The sequence below is a fragment of the Zychaea mexicana genome (genome assembly GCF_025766255.1).
Source record: "Zychaea mexicana strain RSA 1403 chromosome Unknown BDB00scaffold_29, whole genome shotgun sequence".
NCBI classification, from domain to species: Eukaryota; Fungi; Mucoromycota; class Mucoromycetes; order Mucorales; family Lichtheimiaceae; genus Zychaea; species Zychaea mexicana.
In genome coordinates this window covers 259188-283750 of record NW_026516692.1, presented here as the reverse complement: position 1 = coordinate 283750, position 24563 = coordinate 259188, and the positions used below count along the sequence as shown (strand labels likewise).

Here is a 24563-nt window from a genome sequence, read left to right as displayed (position 1 = left end):
GAAACTTGGCATAATCTGATGACAAAGCATTGCTCGAGTAGGCAAATGACACAACCCGACAATGCGTCAAACAACTCCGCCCCAGTATCAAAAATAATTCGTCATCGCATCAACCTCTTGTATTCTTTCTGTCACCACCACCACAACAACAAGAGTTTAATCACGACAAAGTTTAATGAGCATCAACTGGACAAAAGCGTACTTTGCAGAGCAGGCACCAGAGGCGCTTAATGCCGGCGACAAGGTCATTTTACCTTCTTCAGCACTTGAGGATCTACTAGCTACAGTTAACAACAACAGCGAAAGCCTGCCATCACCATTAACGTTCGAGCTACGCCACCCACACAACAAACGCTTGATTGTCTATGGAGGCGTCAAGGAATTCTCGTCAATGTCGACCGACACGATGCAAATACCGAACTGGATGGCTGAGTCGTTACAACTCGAACCAGGACAACGAGTGATCATCAAATATTGTGCGCTATCCAAGGGCACTTGGGCCCAATTACGACCGTTATCACCCGACGCAGCCGATATCAGCGATTACAGAGCAGCATTGGAATCGCACTTACGTGCACATTACAACACCATGGCCAAAGGACAAGTCTTGACGTGTCGTTATGGCAGTCAGAGTTATCCGTTTTTGGTAACTGATCTAAAACCAGAAGAAGCTGTTTGCATTACTGATACGGATCTCGAGGTGGATCTTGAACCGTTGGAGTCGACCTTAACAACAACGACAGCAGCAACGACGATTACGACGACTCTTGGAACTGGAGGAAAACAACAGAAGCGGGTCGTTTCGTTGAATGAGGATGTTCCGGAAATAGCGATTGAAAAGGATCAATATAGATATTGGGAATTAAAGGTGCCTGGATTACAACAACAACAGTCGGTCGAGGTGCAGTTGACGGTGTCGTCGGGTGATGCTGGTAAAAATCTCGGGGCAGGGTTCTTGACGGGTACATAATATGTCTCTTAAATGGATAGGAGTAACGCTTTTCTTTCTTCTTTTGTTACAATCGATATGTTTATAGATCTGGTGGTGGATGCTGCCGAACGACGGCCCACATTGGATAACCATGATTGGGCAAGTCTGACATCTGAACCACATCGTCGTATCACATTACCAGCATCATCATCGTCATCAACGCAAACATTTTACATTGGTATTCGCGGGTACTCCGAGACTACGACGACAGTATCATGGACCTCAAAAGCTGTTTCAGATGGCGACGATCGAGGAGACACTGTAATGACTGAGGCCGATGCCGACGAGCAACTCCATGCAAATGAACCAGGATATACACAATGTCAAAACTGCAAAGCGTGGATTCCTGAACGATCACAAGTGCTACACGAAGGATTTTGTTTACGGAACAACGTTATATGTCCTCATCAAGGATGTGGTCGTGTGTTTCAAAGGGGGAGCCACGAATTCGAGCAGCATTGGCATTGCAGTCAATGTGACAAAATGGGTGATAATCTCCAAATAGATCAACCTAAGCACGACGCATACTTTCACGCACCAAAAACATGTATCTGTGACGCCGGATTTACGACCGACTCCTACGAAGCATTGGCCGAGCATCGAAAGACAGCATGTCCGGAAAGACTTATTACGTGTCGATACTGTCAGGTATGTTTTTTCTTTTTCTGGTATGATGGATGTGGTGAGGGAGAGATTAGCTGAGAGGCGTTCCATGTTATTACATCAAGAAATCGCTAAACCTTCTTTTTAAAACAAAGAACTTGGTACCACAAGGCGTACCATCACCTGATCCACGCGACCGACTACTAAACTTGCATTCGCATGAAAGTTATTGCGGCAGCCGAACCATCACCTGTCAAAAATGCACCCGCCAAATACCCATCAAAGATATCCAAGTGCATGCCAAAGTTCACGAAGTCCAGAAACAAAACCAACGCCTACCTCCACTATGCAGTAATCAGAACTGTATCCGTCCACGGGCAAACAATCGCTTGGGACTCTGTCAATACTGCTTTGGTCCATTTTGGGTCACTGATGACGATCCAAAAAACGTTAAACTGATTCAACGAGTGGCACGCAAGCTTCATTCGCAATTGACGGTGGGATGTAATCATCCCTATTGTCGCAATAAGGTAAAAGATATTTTCTTCTTTGCTAATCTTTCTGTATTAAAAGATTTTAGCAATAATCAACCTCACAATTGCAAAATTTATAAAAAAAAGTATTGCGCTACAAGTACACAAAAACCACAAGATGCAAACACAGCAGCAAGCACATTGATCCCCATGATCCAATCATTACAACGTCAAATGAGTCTACCAAACCCAAAACCAGAGCTCTACTTTTGCGTAGACGAATCCATCACCCGTAAACGGTTTTTGGCTGAAATGTTGGAAGAAGGAACGACGAGTAAATATAGCATAGCCTGGTGTGCCAAGGCATTGGATTTAGAAGACGAGGATTTGGAACGGGCTAGGACATGGTTGGATAAAAACGCACCAAAGCAACACGTTCAAGTTTAACTTTTTGTTATAAGATGTAAATATAATATGTAGATAGAATATTGGCTCCTTACATATATACCAAGTTTTACATTAGCAAATTAAGCCTTTGCTTTATTACAAACATATACAATACCACTAACACATCACTGTTATCAAAGTGAATTTAGTACCTTTTCGTTGACGAAAAGAAATCGTTATGGTATTATGATAAGATCCTCTCCAATATGTAGTGTATGTGAGATAATAGATCAAACCCTTTGTGGAAATAAGTACTGCACAATGATGAAAGCCAAGATTTTTACACCGTCTATCTCTATGAATTGGGAAACTTCTTATATAATTTCTTTGATGCAGAGCAGAAAGTATTATTCGGTCCATGCGGCGCCCGAAATCATCTATTAGCAGAATGCTGTACAGGAAATGCATGACCACCATTCATCAAAAACAATCATTTACTATATTGCGTATATACCGCCAAGTACACGCGTTTCCATATTTAGATGTTCTATGTACCACTTTTGAAAAAAAGAAACGCTCTTCCTCAACAATATCAGGGGCGCTGCGATGATAGTTTCGCGAGCTTGTGGCTGGCCTAAAGCTTTATGTTAGAGAAGAGTAGTGACTTGTTCAACCATGGACATCAACATGGTCGAGTCAGCTTGATCGCAAAGGGAAGCATCATCCTTTGTCCTTTACAAATCCTAAGATATGTAAGATGACCGCGCAGGCCAGAGCTACCCAGGGCGTACCATAGGAAGTTCTTTTCAAAATCACAGAGCAGTGGCTTGTTTAACCATGAGCATGAACACGTTCGAGTCAGCTTGATCGCAAAGACAGCAACATCCTCTGTTCTTGACAAATCCCAAAGACAAGAATCATGAGCGTTCAGACAATACCATCCAGGGTGCAGCCATAAGAAAGATTCTCTTCCGAAGCATAAGAGAGAGTAATTGTTGTTTACCCATTGTCTAACAGGATTGAATACGCTTGATCGCAAAGAGTATCATCGTCGTTTATCCTCGAAAAATCACAAAGATACGTACGATGATCGCACAGGCTAAACACACCCAGGGCCTGATGGTCAAAGTAAAAGCATTCAAAACAATGGGTGCGTGTTGAATGATGGTTATGCCTTTATTCTTTATGGATGGTGTGTACAAATATTAATGAATCAATACCGCTCCTCTTTTCATGTTGCTGTTTTTCAATACTATCTTTTCCAATCTGTCACTATTGAAGGGCATGCACTATGGCATACGACACACTATGGGATGCAATGGTAGGTTTAGATCGAGTGGATACTTGGGAATCTTTCAATTATTGTGTTTTATAGTGCATATTGTGTCATTACCGCTCTTAATATGGAGGTGCCAAGAGTATCCTGTGTGAGTCTATTAAGAAGTAGTTGGATAGAAGGGAAGCTTGTTGGATCTCTCGTTCATGCACTGCTACTGTAAGTACAAGCAAAAGTTGCGATTTTTGATATTTTACAATTTTTACTGATATTGTATAATGATGTGTATAGAGATAAAAAAAATGAAATGGAGAAAGAAGGTTGCTTAAGAATTGTTCTGGGGATGGAAATCGGAATCGGATGGGATGTAAAGGACATTCTTCAGTTGGTCTTCGAGTTTCGAAAAGTCCGTCGTAAGCTTCTCAATTTGGGCTATCGCGTCATTGATTATGTCCTCTTGCCCATCTCGAACGATTGCCTTGCTGATAAGATGTCTCATTGCGTCTATTTGTTGTAATAGCTGGTCAAGAGCATCCTCAAGTCTATCCTTTGCCGTTGGCTCACGCAATTCTTGTGGCATTTGGGCAGGTGCTGCTGAAGCAATGCCTTGTTCTAAACAAATATGACGGTTTGTCATCACAGTTGGCGTCGGCCTATGAGTCAAAAAAAAATGACACCGCTCCAACAATCACACTCGCAACGATAACAAGTCTAATTCAGGACGCAATCGCCCTACGACGACGAAACCTATCTTAAAAAACATTCGTCGATTCATCTTTTCTCCCGGGGTGCTGATAAACAACTCCGGACGGTGTATCCGTACCAATGTTTATTTTCCTTCCATTAATCCCAGTCTCTTCTATGAAGTCACGTCGCTTACTAAAGATCGAGCTACCGTGCTCGACGCCGTCGCCAAACAACTACCGGGCGATGGACCCTTGGGCGTCGAATTGCGTTTCAAGGACACTCGAGTAGTCGTCGAAATCACGCCTCGCAACGAGCAACAACGCAATATCCTCGAGACCGAGGGTCTTATTGTAAGGAATTATCGTATTATCAGTACGCCAGCACTTCGTAAAGGTTCAGGCCTTTTGACAATCAACCTGTACAATTTGCCACATGCACCTGTCGAAGACCTCAGTGTGGCCATTCAACGTATGCTCGCTCCATACGGTCGAATCCTTGATATCAGCATTTTCCTGTCCAGAAAAACAGGATTCCCATTGGGGGGGTGGGGCGTCAAAAGCAATGCCTTCTTGAACGTCAAGTCTGTTAAGTATCTAGCTTGATGTTTTATAGAATTTACACATATGCATATGTGTAAATATAAAGTTGGCAACAAAAAATGAACAAAGACCACAAAAAAGAATGTACTAGAAGAAATAGATTTCACCCATCATCAAATTTCTGTACAGTTAAACAGTCATTGCAGTGCAGAGCAAAAACCATGCCACGTTGTAAAGACCATAGTAAAAAAAGCAAGTTGCGTCTTTTTGATAGACAAACAAACACGCGCGTATAAAGACAAAGGGAGATAGAGTAGGTTGGGCGTGGGATGATAATATGTAGAAGTGATCGCCCCTTTTCAGCGAAATCTTGTTCCGTGGACATACATCTTAAGCAAAGAATTTGAGCCTTTGTATTCGTTTTTCTGACACAAGAATGGTAAATAGCCATAAAAGGATTTAATGGAGTTCATAATGATTGTTACATTGCTGACTAGCTATTTTAATAAGACGAGTTCGTGTTTTTGAAATATATTTTTACAGAATTCTTAATAGTTTTGGGTTGCTGCGGCTGTTATTACTGTCGTGCTGTCGTCGTTGCTTTAGTCTTGGCGTGTTGGTGCTGGTGTATACGTCTTATAGCAAGTTTGGATTCTACAATCCAATCAATTTTGAGAAAGATATAGCCAATTTGGATAAGGGCAGCAACCATATATCCACACGAGAGGCCTGCCCATAAACCGACGAGTCCTCCGTTTAGATGAAACGTAAATAGGTAGCACAGTGGAATTGCGATCACAAAATCCGAGAAAAAGCCTATTAAGGCCAACACCTTCTGCCTTCCGAGCCCTTGCAATACACCACCACCGAGTGACTTGAACATATCAATAATTTGAGACACTGCAAACACTGGGATCACTTCAGACACTGCTGCCGCGACCTCATCATCCGAGGTAAGCAGGTACGGGTACGATTTTCGACAGGCCATCAACAAGATAGTGCTTGCAACTCCAACCACAAGGGCCAGCAAGGCACCAACGAAATATGCACGCTTGGCATCGTTAGGCGACCCTCCTCCCAGCTCATTTCCGATCCGATTTCCAAGCGAATTTCTTAAACTACGTCCTGGCGCAAACATGGTCAAACTGCTTCGTAACAAGATTGATTGGGCAGCCAAATTGTCCTTGCCGAGATACGAGACGCTGAATGTGATGACACCCTCGGATACTGCTGTCCAAATGGCACCAATACTGGCAGGCAGGAAAAGATGCATCACAGCGCCCCACTCCTGGAAGCATTCACGCGACCAACCGCCCCAACCCTGATATCCGTCGATCTTGGCAGAATAGAGAGCCAAGAATCCCCATGTCATGATGTAGTTTAACGACAATGCTATGGATACACCGACGATCCCCAAGCCAGCATAGTATACCAAGACGTAATTGAAGAGGATATGGAAGGGTAATGCAAGTGTCAGTGCGTACACTGTGGCACGCATGACGCCTTGAGCTTGCAGATATGCCATCAGCAAAACATAGCCGGCATGAGCCAAAAAGCCTGGAATCTGATACATCAAATATGTTTCTATTATAGCTCAAATGAGTCGCTACCCCTGTAATGCATCAGGATGATATATACTACTCACGTGTTGAGCGCGCAATTTCCGGATCCTGCCTCAGCCAGTCAAATATGATACCAGAGCCTGCCCAAATACAGCCAAAGGGAATAGAGATCAAGCCGAATAAGACATACGCGCGTTGGAGGTATAAGCCGACGAGTGATTTGTCTTTGGCACCTGTCCAAGCTTGTGAACACAACGTGCCCAATGCTGACCGGAAACTCCAAGCGGTCAATTTTGATGACAAGTTTTCAAATACATGAGCAAGTGCAATCGAACCAAGCTCGACCGATCCCTGTTTTTTTTTCCAGGTCAATTGTTCTTGTTGAATATTCTTTGCTTTCTTTTATTTTAGCTTACCAGACGACCTGCTGTGATAATAACAATCCACTTAACAACTTGATGGAGCAAAGTTGTAACCAACAAGGGTATGCTTTTATGTATGATCCATTTCGCGTGTTCGATATGAGAACGTGTTGCTGCTTTTGAACCACTAATTTTCCCACTGTCGTCGTCATCGTCGTCATAGCGTTTACTGTTGGCTGCTGATGACAACAAAGTGGAACTTTCATCGAGGTAATCGTCAACGGTCTTATTATCATCGTCCTGCTTTTGGTGCCTCGTTTTCTTGGATGCCATTGATTCGGTGGTGTCTCTATCTGACATCAGGTATACCTACGGAAGAAAAAACAAAAAGAAGGTGGAGGAGGCGGCGATTCTTCGGCTCTTCTCTTTTGTAGAGGGATGCAGTATAATGTGTTGTTTGTTTGTGTGCAACTGCCGCCATCATGTACTCCTGTTTCAGGCATATTGTTATTTCCCTCGTGTAAACAATTCGAATTACAATGACAGCATACTCGCCTAATCTATCAACAGAAAAAGATAGTATGTGCTCCATCGGTTACTAAACGATTGGATCTGAAAGACGATCTTTATCTGCAGACCTCCTTTCTTCTATACATGCTTCTTTTCATCAATACTGGAGCTATGGTAGGAGGGGGTGCTTTGACTGAAAAAATCCTTTCAGAGAGGGAAAAAGTCAAGCCGGATTGAGATGTTTGGTGAGTAGAGGTAACGAAGTAAAGTTAAATTAGAAAAGGAAGAGTGAAGGGAAGATGTAAGAAGGGGGGAGAGAAGAGTTGTCTATAGACGCTATGAGCGTAGTGAGAGATGTGGGGATGAAGATGATGTCACATTGTCCAGGTCTTGACGCAGCTGTTTTGTGCTTGATGTTTCTTTTTTGAGTTGGGAGGCTGATAAGGCGGTGATTGCAAGGCCGTATTCAGGGACCGGGCGGATGAAAGCTCGATATCTTCAAGCGCGGGCCAAAGACCCATGCCATATTGGTGAACGCCGAGTCTTCGCAGGAGAGCTATTCCTTCAGTTGCTTGGTGGTGCGCTGGCTGAAAAGTTGTTGAGCGTCAATACCCTGACAGGTGAATGGAATACCTAGATATTGGAATGATTCGATGGTGCGCAGTGGTTTGTTGTAGATACGGAAAATGTGGGATGTGGTTGATTGGCTGGTGTGGAATGGTCGATGATGGCGCATTTATCGGGGTACCAAGAATAGCGAGTGTTTTTGGGCGACTTGTAGGAGCTGTACCATGTCCTATGGTGATCCTAGAAGTACGACATCATCAGCATGTCGTAAAGAAGTGTCGAAAATTCGGTGATATCTGGCCTAGCTTTCTTCGGACGTCCATTCTTGCCATCGCTGTAGAGTTGTGTCTGAGCTGCCGCTTCATATACACCCATAACAGGTGAAGTGCAAAGTTGAAGTGGTTTTAGATGTACATAAAGATCCGGAGACGGCGGGGCAGCGTGTCGATAAAGACATCGTAAAGAAGTGGAGTCAGGGTGCAGTTTTGTAGAACACCATCTGTCTGGTAAATATAGCGGGATTGATAGCTATGGAGGATGACTGCGATACGGACATCGTCAAACATGTGGCCTTTTTCAAAACAAGAGTGGCGTTTTTCGACACCGTCTTTGGCCACAAGCTCGAAGTTCTTAAGAAAGGGCAGGTGATATAAGTAATTTTATATAACTACTCTGTAGAGCAGCTGGTATGTATGTTTTCAATAATTGGTAAAAAAAAGCATGCGTTTGTAAGATATATTTTCACGGTGTATACACGAAAAAGCAAAGTAGAGGCTACTACTCGTTGCTCTCCATGAACGACAGACATCATCACGTAGGTAAGACCAGCGAACGATAATGTATGGACAAAGTATTGACTCTGGCACATATTTTGTTGTAGCATATTATTATATGTCAGCATATGTATTCGATCCTCGTTGTTAAAGATATGCAAAGAGATAGAGCTAGAAGCATCGCGGTGCAAGAGAAAGCTGTTCATTTTGATGGTAATTAAGTACAAAAAATATATAGAAGGTTGTCACTGATAGTAGTTTGCTATCATATAGTATTACTGTCTAGTTATGGCCATGACTATGTACTAAGTGTAAGGATATGTTTTTTAATTCCTCGTACTTCTTCTGACCAATCCAGCATCCACAAATGTAGAGACAGAGTTAGGGTCAGTATTGCTTCAGATATGGTTAGACCAATCCAGAGGCCGTATATTGACAAATGCCATGTAAAGGCAAAGACATAGCAAAGTGGTACACCGATGATAAAGGAGGATACAAACGATACCACGGCTCCTACTCTTTGGTGTCCCAAGCCTTCGCATATACCCAACATAAAGCTACCAAATAATCCAATCAGCTGCTTTAACGCTATCAACGGAAGTGCGCTCCTAACGATTCGTGCAACATCCTCGTCATTGGTGTAAATGTAAGAATAACTTGATCGGAAAGCAAGCACAAACACACCAGCTGCTGATCCTATAGATACCGCCAAAACCCCACCGACAATGATTGCGCGTCTGGTATCAGCCAAAGATCCTTTGCCCATGAGATTACCGATACGTGTTAGCGTGGCGTGTTTCAATCCGTGACCAAACGAAGCCAAGGCCCCGTCCGTATGATGGAGAATAAAATAAGCAGCAAGCGATTTCGTTCCAAATTGGGATGCAGCCAGCGTACAGAGTTGAGGGGCAGCCTGACGGAATAAGAAGAAAAAGTATGTCGGAATACAGAGTCGGATGATCGACCACCATCCATGAAGACTACTTGCGGACCAGCCATTCCAGCCTTGTGGTCCGGTAACAAACACAATGTATGTAACAATGAGTGCAAGTATGGTCACTGAAAACGAAGCATCTGCTAATGCTGCCCCTGAGACGCCCAACTCGAAAGGTTTGCCTGTCACCAACACGTAGTTCGCTGCTGCAGTTACTGGTAGCGATAGTGCCGCTCCATATGCACCGACACGCATGATGCCTTGAGCTTGTAAAAAGGAGCCGCACATATGATATCCAGCGTATGCAAACGAACCAGGCACAAAAGATAGCAAATATAATCCTACAGAAAGATATCATGACACAAAGCAGAAAAATAATGCATGTTTTAACTGTTATTAAAGTTTGATTTACACACATATATTTGCTTTAAGTGACAAACTATTAGAAAAAAGATCTTCTCCGCAGTTTTGTTTACACTTTACCTGCATACTGAACGACATAATCTGTATCTTTTTGGTGGTTACGAAACAACGACAGCAGATGTAATGAAATGGCCCACAAAACAAAAATAGGGATCGTCAGTACGCTGTATAAGATAATTCCTCGTTGAAGATGTAATCCAGTCGAAGTCTTGTCCTTGGCCCCTGTCCATGACTGTGCACACAATGTATCCAGCGCCGAAGTCATTCCAAGCGCAAGGGACAGTGTAGTAAGTCTTACGAGCATCTCTGCGAGAGACATACCGGCAAGCTCTTGTGATCCCTTTATTGGATTTGAAGAAAAGAGATGTGTCAGCCGCATGCTTGTCAACAGTTACAAACAGATCGAGCCGAAAACGATGTGACATCGAAGAAAAGTACGTAAACCAAAGTATGTACCAAATGTCCTACGGTAGAGACTGTCACCAGTTGCGAGAGCTGCTGTATGAATTTACAGCCTATCAAAGCCATCGAACTTGAGAATAGCCAGTAAAAATGCTCTGTATAGGATTCTTCGGGTTTGTGCCGCCGACAGTGTCGAAAATCATTATCGTCATCATCACTACTGCTGCTGCGGCTACGATCAAGCAATAGAGCGAGTGCTTCATCATCTGTGCCATAGGGCTCAGCAAATTCGGATTTCGCTTTGACCATTTCAAATATTATTGCATAGAGAAAAATTATTTAAAGGATCATAAACCGTGTAAAAAGAAGAAGAAAATATGTAAAGAAAGAAATCAATTGGGCCTAGTATTTTTAAAAAACATTTTCAAGCAGATGAATCGTTGCGATGGATGATGGGATGGCCCCTGTCTGCACAACACTAATTGAGTTTATTTGCCATGTATATATGGTAGGATTAGTCAGGGACGCGCAGCGATTATCACGCGCAGACCCAATGACCTACTGGAGAGGGCTCCACTCCCTATATCTTATGCCCCTGCGTGCTTCCAGAGAGAATAATGGGCTAATACACAGCGGGTTCTTTAATATCGTTTACATAAGGGGAGCGATAGCGTAATGAACGCTTCAGCTGCTCCTTGTTGTTGAGTTTTACTGGATAAGCTGGGTCTTGAACAAACTGCACGTTAGAAATATATAGCGAGTTGTTGAGATATATGTACAGAGTATAACGATCAACTAACATATAAATCCATGAAGCGATGATGTCATATAATCCGTAAAGCCGGGTGGTCTATACAGATTTTTTCCTCAGAGATGGGGATGGATAATGGCGCTGAGTTTTTTTTATTTTAGCATGGCGGTGGGAAGTATCATGAGGGGTGGATATGTTTTTTACTTGGCGCGACATTTTTTTCAATTTGGCACTACATGGCGTGAAGATGTTATTATCATGGCGATTGATGTGCTGAGACATGGAGGCCTACTGTTCTACTCTTCATCATAGTTTTACTTCTTTGCTAGATGAATTTAAGTGCAAAAAATTAAGAAATATCAGGGTAAGGTAAAAACACAATTATAACATTTTCTGCTCTAAAACACATGGGGAAAAGAACGATTTAGAATGTTCAGCCCACCCTCACAGGCCGTAGTCGCTAAAAACCGTGTTGTCAGCATATCTATTATGGGCGCTATTGCCCAAGAAGGTGCGGTATTCTCTCGTTACGGAAATCACAAGCAGTGGCTGGGGGGCTCCAAGTAAAGAAAGTTGGAGGACTTTGAACAACGCTTGGTTGCCACTATTGGTACCAGAGTATAACATTTTTGCCAATTCTTGGAGACGGTGATGGATGTGCTTCAGAAGAAATATATCCATGGGATATTTCTTGTCATGAATATGATAATGCTAGAATCCACGCTCAATTGGTACAAAGAATTGTTACTAAGCGTGGATTCCAGGTGTTGCATCGCCCCCCTTATTCACCATTTTTAGGATCGATAGAAGAGTTTCAGTCAAATTTGAAGCTGGTGTCGAACGCGAGCTTTCAACCAAGGCCGACTCTTTGACTCCACGTATTGTCGCATCTACACACCAGGTTACAGCACGTGACTATGCTTTGGCAGGGGTTCCTCTTCTCAGTCGCCCGAAAGTTTGCTTCAAATGCAAATTGAACCCTGCTTCATCGATTAAAACATTGAACGAAATCGGTATTGTGTCTTCTGACCTCGAGTATGTAACCACTCTTTACCTGATAGTTTCAAGGGAGACCCGGTACTCCTTGAGCTTCTGTAGCTTCTTCATCGTAAGACCACAGTGCTTCACAAGATGTCTTTATAAACTGCTTTAGGTGATGAAGACTTGAAAGTGCTTATGGAGCTTTTTCTGCGCTTGCTTGATTGTAAGGGTAGGATCCGAATTATATATATTCTGAAGAAATACAGTATGATAGATAGTTAGGACTGGCACTGCTCCAGGCTTTTTTTGAGATGGCTTGGGAGGTACGGTTCCCCATTACGGAAACGGGCGTAATATCGTATCATACGGGGGTACGTTCACGCTTTCGTAACTGGCGAGTAGCTCCAGGCGCGCACAAAGTTACATTTTGAATAGTATCAATCAACTAGATGATATACTCATCGGTGTAACTCCTATTGGGACCTACAATACCACATTTCAATTAACGCACTGTAATATAACTCAAGCCATTGTGATCAACAAATAGTAAGGACATATCTTTTAGGTTCAGCACTTTTGTTTAAGGCTTTGTGAGCTGTCTGCCTTTTTGTTCCGTTCCGTTGTTTGTTACTGGATTTGGAAGCACGAGGAGAGTGATTTTGGTTGTTGCCCCCAGCTTTTCGGTTGCAGGTTCGATTTCATGCTGTTTTTTTTGTATCAGCAATGTCAATGTTGATTTCAGTTTAATTGTATAGTACTTTTTCCGAGCTATTAGCTGCCCTTACCTTTGATACCAGAGAGCGTATACCATTTTCACTCCCATCAAAGTCGACGACAACAAGGTGGTAGGGATCTTCTTCTATTGTTCCCTCTGCATATATAATCGCCTCTGCTTCGGCATTATCACCATCATATCCATTTGCAAATGGAAGTTTTTGGTCATATTGCACGTTTTTCATTGCAGTTTTATTATATGTGAAAAGCTGGGGAGCGTAGACAGCGTACATCGTAATGAAAATGAAGGATATTTGAATCAAAATAGATGCTTGCTTTCTTTTAAACCGGGCGTTGTTAATGCTCTATGCTTGACCTCAAAATGCTTATGAATTGCTTGGCATTAGTTGGCACCACTTATATTATCCAACAAAGATATAAAATTATGATGAAAGGTAGTATACTAAGCCGCGATGTCTTAATTCAACAATCGCCATTTGATAACACTTTTAAGCCACGTGCCAAGTAAAAAACGTATCCCCCGCCACCACCATGCTAAAATACTCAGCGCCCTTGTGAAGGAAAAAACCTGTATATCCCAAGCAAAGAAAGTTGTATCGATTTATTTTTCAAGGACGATGAATTTTAACATGGCTTCTGCAATACAACAGATTATATGCTCTGTCTATTTATTATTGTCACTGGCTTCTTGTCGCTGTTGATTTACAATACAGTTTTTGATTTGGCGGGACTCCTTAGACCAATTCAGTGTACACAAATGTAGAGACAGGATCACAGTCAGTACAGACTCTGCTATCACCAGGCCGGCCCATAGACCAAATATGGACCATCCCCACTTGAAAGCAGAAATGTAGCCTAGAGGTATGCCGATCACAAAATAGCAAACAAAGGTTATTACGGCCTCTACTCTTTGACGGCCCAGACCGTCGCAGATACCCATAATAAAGCAGTTCCAGGGATTCAGCAACTGCTTCAAGGCGACCACGGGTAACGCCTCCGAGACAAGCGCAGCAACAGCATCATCATTGGTATAAATGTAAGGGTACTTTTGACGAAACACGAGGAAAACCAATGCTGGCGCCATTCCAATGCAGGTAGCAAGACAACTGCCAATCACGATGGCACGTTTTGCATCAGCCAGAGACCCTTGGCCCATTAAATTACCGATACGTGTGATGGTGGCATATTTCAGAGCGTATCCAATGGCGCTAAAAGTATGGTCCGTCCGTAAGAGAATAAAGTAAGCTGCCAATGCTGTCGTGCCGAACCGGGAAGCAGTCAATGTGCACATTTGCGGGATGCCACTATTGAATAGGTTGAGACAAAAGGCCGAGGCAGCAAGTCGGATGATCGGCCACCATCCAGAGAATATGCTTTTTGTCGATGCCCATCCGCCCCACCCTTGACGTCCGGTGACAAAAACAGTGTAACTGACGACTAGCGTAAATATGGTAATTGGGTTCATGCTGTCCGCCAATGCGGCCCCGGAAACACCCCATTTAAAGGGTCGACCGGTCACGAAAATGTAGTTTGCAGTTGCCGTTACTGGCAATGACAATGCCGCACCATATGCACCGATGCGCATGATACCTTGAGCCTGAAGAAATGATCCGCACATATGAAATCCAGCAAGCGCAAGCATACCAGGAACGTAAAATAGCAAATAGACGCCTATAGAAACAATGATAGAGCGAACGGGAGGTGAGTATGATCCGTTTTTGTTTCTACTTCGAAGATTATGCAATAGGGTCTGCGGGATCTATCTTTGTTTTTCTCATCGCATATTAGCTGCCTACGTACCCGCATAATGAGCGACATCTGCGTCTGTACCACTCTCACGCAATAAGTGCAATGACATAGCCCAGAATGTAAAAATGGGAACCACCATTACGGTATATATCGCAATTGCGCGTTGAAGATATAATCCAATAAACGTCTTGTCTTTGGCTCCAGTCCATGCTTGTCCGCATAGTGTATCTAAAGCCGAGGTCATTCCAACAAGGAAGCATCCTGCACCGCATTTTTCAAGCATTTGGGCAAGAGACAAGCCGGCTAGCTCTTTTGCTCCCTTTCAATCATTATCATGATACCGTACGACAATAAAGGGGAGGTGATCGTTAGTTATTGTTTTCTTTTGCTAGGGTACACATCAAAACAAAGGGGAAAACAGTTCTCCGTTGTTGTTGCAGTCATTACCAAGTGGCCCACGATAGACACCGTCATCAAATGTGCAAGCTGATTGATAAACTTGCAACCGACTAATGCCATCACGCTTGAAAAGAGCCACGAAAAGTGCTCCGTGTAAGACTCTTGAGGTCCTGTTTTTTTCTGTAACTGCTGCTGTTGGCACCATCTTTCCAGATTACGACAACAATCAGCGTTACTATTACTACAGCCGATACCAAGTAGAGCGTCAAATTCGTCATCCTCCTGCACTTGTTGTTCTTCCACGGATTTGACGTTGTCATCAGTATTCGTGGTTCTAGCCTTTGATTTATTCAACATTTCGAGTATTGCATTTAAAAGCGAAAAAAGCGTGAGAGAGAGAGAGAGAGAGCGAAAAGCCAAAGGACGAGATTATATATTAGGAGGAAGTATATCGATCAATGGAAGAAAAGACGAAAACACACGTTTTTATATTATTTATGAGATCGAAGCACTTTGCAACATGATGACGATTTTTACATCCTCCAACAAAAATGTTTACTGATCATGCAAGGACCCAGTGATGGGACGCCTTAATATTATTGTGTATACATAAACAACAACAATAAAGAAGCACATTATTGTCAACACATATAAAGTATAATATCCGTACTTTTGTTGCTATTCTCCTTTGCGGCCGTGTAGAAGAAGCGCATGCTGAGAAGAAGCGACGCGCATATCTTGCAGCAAGGTATATATAAACAATGAATAAGAGCTCTTCTTGTTGATGATAACCCAATATATACAGAGCAATATTAGTGTAGAGCTACTTCAAGCAAATAAACTACAAGCTTTAATTATTACAGCGTGCCTCCGCATCATTGCAAATTAGAGATTTCGTGACACTAAAAACGCGACTTTTGAAATCATTCGTAAGCAGCAGGAAAATCGCAGCAAAAACTCGCCTTCTCCGTCCGTACCTCTAGTTCTTCATTCCCCCTTTGACATATATTTTTCCTGTTTAACGCATATGCTAAAGTCTACTTGGGATTTCGTTCCCTGTGGACGAGAAACTGCTGCACGCCATCGCCATCTCGTTGTCGAGTCTTCCGGAATGCAGCAAACAGACTTTAGCACACTTTTCAAAGGAGCCAATCGTTTCAAGATCAAACCCAAAGATTCCGCGTATACACTTTATGCAGTCGACGACAGACCTACTACCAAAGATCTATTTCAGCAACAGCAAGATCGTTACGGCGACCAAGCTAGTGCTACGAATAGCACTAGTAATAACAATCATCAACGTCAACATCGTCCACAACAATTACAAAAGGAGCAACAGCGTCGTCGGCCTAATCCACCAACACCTTCGGCACCATTGCGTCATACCAATAAACGACATGTTTCCAATCCAGCAATGAATATCGAAGAAGAATTATATGTGCAAGGATCCACTGTCATGTGGAGTCGTGGTGGCCATCTTTTGATGTCTCTCAAGTACGAAATGGAAAAGCAGCCTGTGGAAATTGCACTTTTTGCTTGGTTTCCGTTTGAACGCGTCAATACAACAAACGACGCTACAGGAAACCCTGTTTATGCGACAGTTGATCAGCGCGAAGAAGACCGGCTTTACACGGAAAGCAGTGATGATTTTGATGAAAACGATAATGCCGACTTGCTCAAAATGATATTGCAAACGCAAGGTGTGTTTTCGATTTCGGCGAGCAACCAAAATATAGCAAGTAGTAGTGGCACTGGTGCAGCAAAAGTTTCAGGTTCCCTTTTGAGTAAACGCAAACGGAGCGAGGACTATTTGGCCAAGGAGCAAGGGACGAGCAAAGAGTCAACGTTACGCGACGGAAGCATATTACGAAAAGCATTGTGTATCATACTGCGTGACACCGTCAAGATTCATTTTGAAGACGGTATGATGTATACGGTCCATTTACCGTTTCCAGTACAAAATGCATGCGCTCTACAAGTTGGGTTGTTGCTTGAGCCGAAACGCGGTGAACTGGTGACGGACGACCATGGCATTACCTTTATCAGCATTACGGATCCTACACGCGAAGCAGAATGGGTCAGCAAGGCTGAGGATGGAAACGATAATTCTTATGCATCCATCAGTTTTTTCGACAAGAAACAAGTTCCAGCAGCACATGAGCTTGTATTTACGACCACGGTCAATGATTATGCAGCGTCAACAGGCAGTAGCAGCAACAGTGGTGGTAGCCGTAGCAGTAGCACCAAGAAACAACAACAACTCGTTGTTACCTATAACGATAAACGATGTGCTCATTCCGTTTGGCTATACTCGGATCAAAAGGATCGTGTGCTTCCATACTACAAGAGACGGAAACTGACTTCCTCCTTTGGATTACAGCCTCCATCGTCACCGTCATCCAGCAATAAATCAAAAGGCAAACAACGGAAAAATCTGACATCTCCTTCGCCAATGGCAACAACAACTCCACCTTTGACCCGTAAGGATTCCTTTGTCCAATTCCATGAAGATTACAGCTCGGATACAGACCAACTTTTTGGCTCAGAAGCCGGTGACAGCTTCACCGAGTCGACTGATGTTGCTCGTCTATACCTTCATTTGTTATATGAAGAGTAAGTACTTTTCTTTTTGGCATAGAATATGGAGAGGGGGAGAGGAACGAACAATTATCATCTTGGCCTAATTTTTGTGCAATATATGATAATAAAAAGAAAGCCAGCACGTCGAAAAGGACAACGCCAGTCATCGGTTTTTGTTGCCCACGACACGGATGGATCTGAGATCTTATGCATCATGAAAAAAAAGGAGGGGTTACTGTTATGTGTAAGCGTTCCACAACTATTGCTACGACGCACGGACCCTTTGGTCGCACAGATTGCCGCGTCACACGCTGTTCCAGTCGTTTCACCAAAAGGATCCAGAGAAATCATCATTGTGCGGGACAACAAACTTCAACTCATTGTCGATATCCATCAACAACTGCTAATTCCGCTGGCCATTCCTGAATACTTGGTATCAGACGACGGGAATTCACGGGCAGCAGCAGCAACAGCATCACCAACGATCACCGATCTTCGTGACAGTGCTGTTTGTCGATTCAATATCGTATCATCCGATGGCAGAATCAAACGTTGCCAAGTCGATATCACACCACAATCTGGCATGGTTCTTGACGGTCTTGCAGCATTAGCGTGTGCACTGTCAAATCAGAAATATGGGTTGTTCCGGAAACGGTTTCTGGAGTACTGTTTCACTACTGCCCTACAACAGAATGGTACAGTTGACCAGAAAGATCGGGTGGAAGTGGAATGGGAGGCATTTATCATTACATTGCTCTCGTTTTTTCCATTATTGGCACCATCGTCATCATCATCATCGTCGTCGTCGTCGCCGCAAGCAAATGAAGATGATCCTATGGATATTTGCAGCAGCAGCACTACTACTACCAGCACACCCACAACCAGTGACGATCAGCAAGTTCCTCCGTCGCCATTGCCACTGCTGCCACCACAATCCCAAGTACTGCGACGACTTCCACCCAAGTTACGAGCGCTCGTTCAACAACAACAACAGCAGCAGCAGCAGCAGCAGCAAGCGCCCTTGATCAATAAGCCCGAGCCACTGTTGTCCAACAAGGTGCGATCCTTCGTCACCAAGGCGATCGATTTGAGCGAAAAAGATACAAAGGAAGGGGGTAAACAAGTGGCAGGTTTTCTTAACGATTCGGACAACATTATACGCTATCTGCATTTACAATACGAAGATTATCACCTATCCAAAGTCAAACGGAATCAAATGCTTCAAGATGTGGGACTGTTACTGGTTCTGCTCTGCACAATGGTGCGTAAAAAGACATGGATAACGTATTATGTCGCACAAGGATTTGATATAGGTCCCCTCGATCATGGTAACCGTTTCATCCCTCCCACAATGCTACCCTCGCTTAATTTACTAAAAGTAACTCATACAAATTATCCTTCAGTCATTCAACTAGCTGATCCAGTCACGTATACAAGGCGACGCTACATCGATCCCCCAGACATCATCAATACTCTTTATTATTTTCCACCTACTACAGAAAATCCTACAAAGTTGGACGAAGTCTTTGGTGTAACCCGCATCGATCCACCCTTGGGAAATAACAACCAGCAATATACGTTTGCACGCACTGTCAAAATGGTCTGGATGTTGTATGAAGCACTTGGCACCGGTGGGCCTGAAAGAATGGTCCTACGTATGGTGGAAGATGGGATATATCAGCGTGAGATTGAAGACATTGATAGTTTTGTGGCGCGACCTTTACTTGAAGTCTTGGAATATTTTCGTGAAAAGCCGGTCATGACATGGACGCCAGAACATTATCGGGTCATAGGTAACCTCTTTATAAAAGTTGCGTTTCTAGAAAATGCCGCAACAGGCTCAAACCATTGCTGTTGTTTAGATCGACATGATATGGCCGAACAAATGTTGGTAAGATCGACAGTGGTGGATCCTAACGCGGAAAAGTTTCGTCTTCCTGTTCAAAAGGTTAGTCTGGCTGTTATTATTCAAAGGAAGATATAAGTTGAATCGTTATTCTCTAGGTAATTAATGTTGCTTTTGAATGAATGAAAAAAAAACCAGTCGGAAAGAAACGCACAGGATGCTGACTCCACTACGACCCGATCATTCGAATCTGATAAACTCAATGCCGATACTGAAAATCTACGTTTCGGATATACTGGCGTCTTAGACACGGTACGTACTTCTTTGGATAGCACCCGAGTGCCAGAAATTGTGGTTCCTGATCGGCCTGATCTAGGGTAAGTCAAGAGTTACTTTTCTTTCAAAACATTTTACCCCTGAATTACTTGTTCAAAACATTTTACCCCTGAATTACTTGTAAATCTCATCCATCCATCCATCCATCCTATAGCGATGACGAGGTCACTGCAGAGCACCAAGTGCATGTCATGAACCTGATCCAGCGAACGCTCGCCTTGTCTGTTGGCCGAGGCATGTACTCTTTCGGAACATACAAACCTGATCTGACCAAAGCATTTCCACTGGACACCATCAATCTATCAGCCAAGCTACTCCCACTCCGTACAGTAGTTGCAGCCGACGACCGATCATGGAGCCAAGACTATCTACAGTGGCCACAATTCCACAACGGCGTCGCAGCTGGCTTGCGCATCTCCCCGAGCCACAAAGTAAGCGGATCCTGGATCGTATTTAGCAATCCCAGCGAACTCAAGCCAGAACATGGTGGGTTCCTCCTTGCCCTGGGACTCAATGGCAACTTGCGCCAACTACCTTTACTCCATTGGTATCGCTACATGACTCAAAACTGCGAACTGGTGACTGCTGGCTTTGTTCTTGGCGCAGCAGCTGCGTATCGAGGCACCAAGGAGAGTAAAGTGACCAAACTGCTCTCTGTCCATATACCCGCACTGCTTCCGGAAGCATCAACAACGTTGCGACACTCGGTGCTGATCCAGTCCACGTGTTTGCTCAGCATGGGTCTTAATTATATGGGATCATGTGATCGGCTGATGAGTTCGGTTATTCTTTGCGAAATTGGACGACACGCGTATGCAGATTCGTCCATGATGGATTCGGATTTCGAAAGTTGTGCGCTGGCTGCAGGATTTGCGCTCGGATACATTACGTTGGGTAGTGGCGGGGAAACGGCGGCGTTAGCGGATTTGCACATTGAGGATACGCTCCACCAGTTGATGACAGGTCGAGAGCGTGGTGCACAGCAGTCTTCGCGCAACCCGATGGGAGGCGGTGCACGTGGCGGCGGGGCCGTTGGAGGAGGAGATGGAGGAATAGGATCCGCGCCATCGTCATTGGCATCAGGGCCAGGCGGAATAGGGGAAGCAGGAAGCAAGCAGACACGACAAAAGTTCATCAATTTGGATGTAACATCGGCTCCAGCAACGATCGCTCTTGGGCTAATGTATCTCAAGACTGAGAATGCAAGAATCGCCGAAAGGATCGATGTGCTCGAAACCCGACCGTACCTGAACTATATTCGCCCTGATTTCCTACTCGTTCGCGTCGTCGCAAAGAACCTCATCATGTGGAACACAATTCGGCCGACGAACGCCTGGATCGACCTTCAACTTCCCCCCTTCATGCGTGAAAATCCTTCTTCTTCGTCAGAACAACAGCAACAACAGGAAGACTGGCAAATCGAGGCGTCCAAACAAGCCATGTACAATATCATTGCAGGTGCATGTCTATGCATCGGTCTTCGGTACGCGGGTTCCGACAACCAAGAAGCATTTCAATGTCTTTTATCACGACTCGATCACTTTATCAAGTTGTCCAACATCACTGCGGTCTCATTCCAAGAACATATTACAAAGAATGCAGTGAAAACAGCCGTGGATGTGCTTGCGACTGCAGCTGCCATGGTAGTTGCAGGTACCGGCAACCTGACACTGTTGGAACGACTCAAGCAACTCCATGGTCGTACACATGGCAATGTCAACTATGGTAACCATATGGCAACGCATATGGCCATGGGTCTACTATTTACCGGCCTTGGTGGTTACACGCTCAAGACGACAAACGAAGCCATTGCAGGTCTACTGACAGCGTTCTATCCATTTTACCCGATATCGCCCGACGACAATCGATACAGCCTGCAGGCGTTTCGACATTTGTGGACCTTGGCGCTGGATGTGCGATGGTTGACCCCGTTCGATGTGGACACGGTGAAACCATGTCGGGTCCCGCTTCGTCTGACGGTGTATCAAGACGAGCCTTGGCTGCCCGAAGCAGAACGGCGACTGAAAGAAATACGCGTGATTGCACCCACGGTCATGCCAACGTATACGCTCGTCAAGAGTATTCAGCTGGATAGCGCGCGGTACTGGCCAATTTGTGTACAAATGGACGGCACAGGTCCTTATCAAAAGTCTGTGCTCGATTCTGGCGTATTGTGCATCCAACGACGACCAGGCGAAATGACGCACGATGAGGTAATATGACGCTCTCTCTTTCTTTCACTGTGGTACAGAAATCGAAATATATGCTGGCCAAAAGCTTACCCGTTCATGTCTTTCGCAAACATCAAAAAATCGTGCGAAAAAAACATAAACCTTACTTTTCTTTTCTAGTGCCCTGACGATAATAGCTTTCGCAATCGATTACAAGAATTGCGTTTGTAGAAGAAAAAATCAGTGGGAACATCTCCGCTTCTTCCTTCTTATCTTCTATTGTTTTACCTTACATAACTACTTAGTACATACACACGCATTCATAACCCAAACGTAGAATTGTTATAGTTCTACTGTACAAGCATACACCTGTAAATAATACATTACATACCTTCCCTCTCCGTATCCCTCTCTTTACAATACAACTCGCTTTATGGACACCCGACGTACACTATCGCGATCGAATAGCCGCCGATCGTCTGTAGAATTGCAGGGCTTTACTAGCACCACCCACCAACTTACACCCATTGCCAGCGGCAGTGGCACCAGCAGTAACAATGTTGGAAAAACGACAATCCATGGCAAAACAACTGCTTATTCACGACCATTTAACGACGTGGCATCAACAGACGACACCGCTGACAATAAGAGCTCGAATTTAACTACTGCTACTACAACAACAGCAATCACTAAAAAACAACACCAATCCAAGATTGATTGGCGACCGTGGCTGCTTTGGTGGAATACAGAAGATTGGTGGTCTGTATGGATCGGCCTTATTTTCTTCGGCTGCATCGTGGGAGCTGTCAATCACGATATTCCACAGCCCAAGTTTATAAAGTGGGATCATAATCCGTTTATGACGTTTGCCACTGTGGGCAACTATGGCCTCATTGTCCTTTTCTTTGCCATGGGCGCGTTGCTATGGCTATGTATGGCGTCTGTGCGAGCACGCGATTGGAAAACGTATCCGGTTGGTTACGCGATTGTGTTTTTTGTTGCTCTGATATCAAAGATGCTTGCCAGCAATGGTAAGACAAAGGGTGTGTGTTGTGTTGGGGGATGGAGAAGAAGAAGAAGAACTAAAAAAGAAGCTGTGTAGTGATTTTAACCACGGCGAGCCTGGGTGCATCGATTTGGGCCATCATATTTGGCTTTTGTTTGCGCAATGTCATTGATTTCCTCGGCTACCCGCTGCCGGGCTACCTCAAAGTAGCTCAGCAGACCGAACTTTATATTGCCGTCAGTTTAGTACTGCTGTGCATCGACATTGGCGTGCTCAAGCCATTGGCACCCCGTGCATTGTTTGTGAGCTGGATTGACACGCCGTTGTTGTTCATGGTGGTGGCCTGGGTAGGCTGGCGCGTGCTCAAGATAGATCGACAGACGGCCATTATCCTATCGGGTGCCACGTTCATCTGCGGTTCCTCTGCAGCGATTGCGTTGGGTGCTTCCATGGGTGTTCCGCACAAGAGCCAGATGCCGATTGCGATTATTTCCATTTTTACGATCCCGAGTATCATTGCATTGCCTTACATTGCGCAGCGCTTGGACTTTTCATCCACCGTCAGCGGCGCGTGGTTTGGCGGATGCGTTGATTCGACCGGGGGCGTGATTGCCGCTGCGAGTATCTATGGTGACAAGGAAGCGATCGATACGTCGGCTGTGGTCAAGATGGTCCAAAACGTACTCATCGGTCCATTGTCTGTTCTCATGGCTTGGGCATGGTCTCAGTATGAACTTTACCAGCAGCGGCGGTTTGAAGAGGAAGAGTTGTTGGCGCAGCATAATCGTGACTTTGCCAATAACAATGACGATGATGGAACGAGTGGTGACGGTGCTGGTCGGCCCACGGCAACGACGCTCAAGAAACCGCAACGTGACAAGGCACATGTGCTGCTCTGGAAACGATTTCCCAAGTTTGTGATTGGGTTCGTCTTGACAGCGTTGCTGTTCAACACGACGCTTGGCGACGACAGTGACCGTCGAGGGGTGGTGAATGACTTTTGCTTTTACGTGTCCGAGTGGTTCTCGACGCTGTCGTTTGTCAGCATTGGATTGGGATTACAGCTGAACGAAATGAAACAGAATATCCGCAATCTCGGTATGCTCTGCACGTTGTATCTCGTGGCGCAGACGGTCGATATTGCAGTGACGGGTCTACTAGCGTGGGTGGCATTTACGTTCATGTAGGCAGTGGCAGTTGGCAACACCAGCAATAGCAGTACTTGTATTAAATACATGCAGCAGCAGCAACAACAGCCATTGGTAACACTGCACTCTGCAGGCTGGGTTACACACCCCCCCTCTCTCTCTCTCTCTCTCACATTTTATGCACTTTAATTTTCTTTTTCTTTTTCTGTGCTTCTTACACCTTCTTCTTCTTGTTTTCTTGTTCTTCCCCTTTCTTTTTTAGACTTTTTTTTTGTGCTCCACTCATATCACAGAAGCAGCAGCAGTAGCAGCAGTAGCACCACCACCACCACCACCACCACCACTAAAACAGCACCTCCTACACTTACTCTC

The 24563-nt window shown here is 44.4% G+C and overlaps 7 protein-coding genes across 7 annotated transcripts; 4 read left to right on the top strand and 3 right to left on the bottom strand.

Moving 5' to 3' along the window:
* Positions 1 to 939: 939 nt before the first annotated feature.
* On the top strand, positions 940 to 2573 carry BDB00DRAFT_318824 (uncharacterized protein). The gene is made up of 3 exons (XM_053116919.1): positions 940 to 1639; positions 1720 to 2124; positions 2215 to 2573. Exons 1-3 carry the CDS (start codon positions 983 to 985, stop codon positions 2512 to 2514), a joined length of 1362 nt encoding a protein of 453 aa, XP_052980534.1. The 5' UTR covers positions 940 to 982; the 3' UTR covers positions 2515 to 2573.
* Positions 2574 to 3762: 1189 nt separating this feature from the next.
* BDB00DRAFT_787310 (uncharacterized protein) lies at positions 3763 to 5019 on the top strand (the record flags this gene model as incomplete). Its single annotated transcript, XM_053120691.1, has 2 exons — positions 3763 to 3775; positions 4616 to 5019. 2 exons carry the CDS (start codon positions 3763 to 3765, stop codon positions 5017 to 5019), a joined length of 417 nt encoding a protein of 138 aa, XP_052980533.1.
* Positions 5020 to 5385: 366 nt separating this feature from the next.
* Positions 5386 to 7297, bottom strand: BDB00DRAFT_819470 (mate-domain-containing protein). Its single transcript, XM_053123231.1, has 3 exons — positions 6935 to 7297; positions 6602 to 6869; positions 5386 to 6540 (listed from the first exon to the last, which is right to left on the bottom strand). Exons 1-3 carry the CDS (start codon positions 7238 to 7240, stop codon positions 5534 to 5536), a joined length of 1581 nt encoding a protein of 526 aa, XP_052980532.1. The 5' UTR covers positions 7241 to 7297; the 3' UTR covers positions 5386 to 5533.
* Positions 7298 to 8954: 1657 nt separating this feature from the next.
* Positions 8955 to 10891, bottom strand: BDB00DRAFT_819468 (mate-domain-containing protein). The gene is made up of 3 exons (XM_053123230.1): positions 10544 to 10891; positions 10148 to 10427; positions 8955 to 10005 (listed from the first exon to the last, which is right to left on the bottom strand). The coding sequence occupies exons 1-3, from the start codon at positions 10796 to 10798 to the stop codon at positions 9029 to 9031; spliced, it is 1512 nt and encodes a 503-aa protein (XP_052980531.1). The 5' UTR covers positions 10799 to 10891; the 3' UTR covers positions 8955 to 9028.
* Positions 10892 to 13534: 2643 nt separating this feature from the next.
* On the bottom strand, positions 13535 to 15577 carry BDB00DRAFT_318728 (mate-domain-containing protein). The gene is made up of 3 exons (XM_053116917.1): positions 15153 to 15577; positions 14757 to 15024; positions 13535 to 14627 (listed from the first exon to the last, which is right to left on the bottom strand). The coding sequence occupies exons 1-3, from the start codon at positions 15459 to 15461 to the stop codon at positions 13621 to 13623; spliced, it is 1584 nt and encodes a 527-aa protein (XP_052980530.1). The 5' UTR covers positions 15462 to 15577; the 3' UTR covers positions 13535 to 13620.
* Positions 15578 to 16041: 464 nt separating this feature from the next.
* BDB00DRAFT_318580 (uncharacterized protein) lies at positions 16042 to 22159 on the top strand. Its single transcript, XM_053116916.1, has 6 exons — positions 16042 to 17717; positions 17817 to 19012; positions 19088 to 19477; positions 19547 to 19632; positions 19729 to 19907; positions 20021 to 22159. The coding sequence occupies exons 1-6, from the start codon at positions 16132 to 16134 to the stop codon at positions 22086 to 22088; spliced, it is 5505 nt and encodes a 1834-aa protein (XP_052980529.1). The 5' UTR covers positions 16042 to 16131; the 3' UTR covers positions 22089 to 22159.
* A 788-nt stretch (positions 22160 to 22947) lies between these two features.
* On the top strand, positions 22948 to 24230 carry BDB00DRAFT_762246 (uncharacterized protein; the record flags this gene model as incomplete). Its single annotated transcript, XM_053119323.1, has 2 exons — positions 22948 to 23068; positions 23140 to 24230. 2 exons carry the CDS (start codon positions 22948 to 22950, stop codon positions 24228 to 24230), a joined length of 1212 nt encoding a protein of 403 aa, XP_052980528.1.
* Positions 24231 to 24563: the final 333 nt, after the last annotated feature.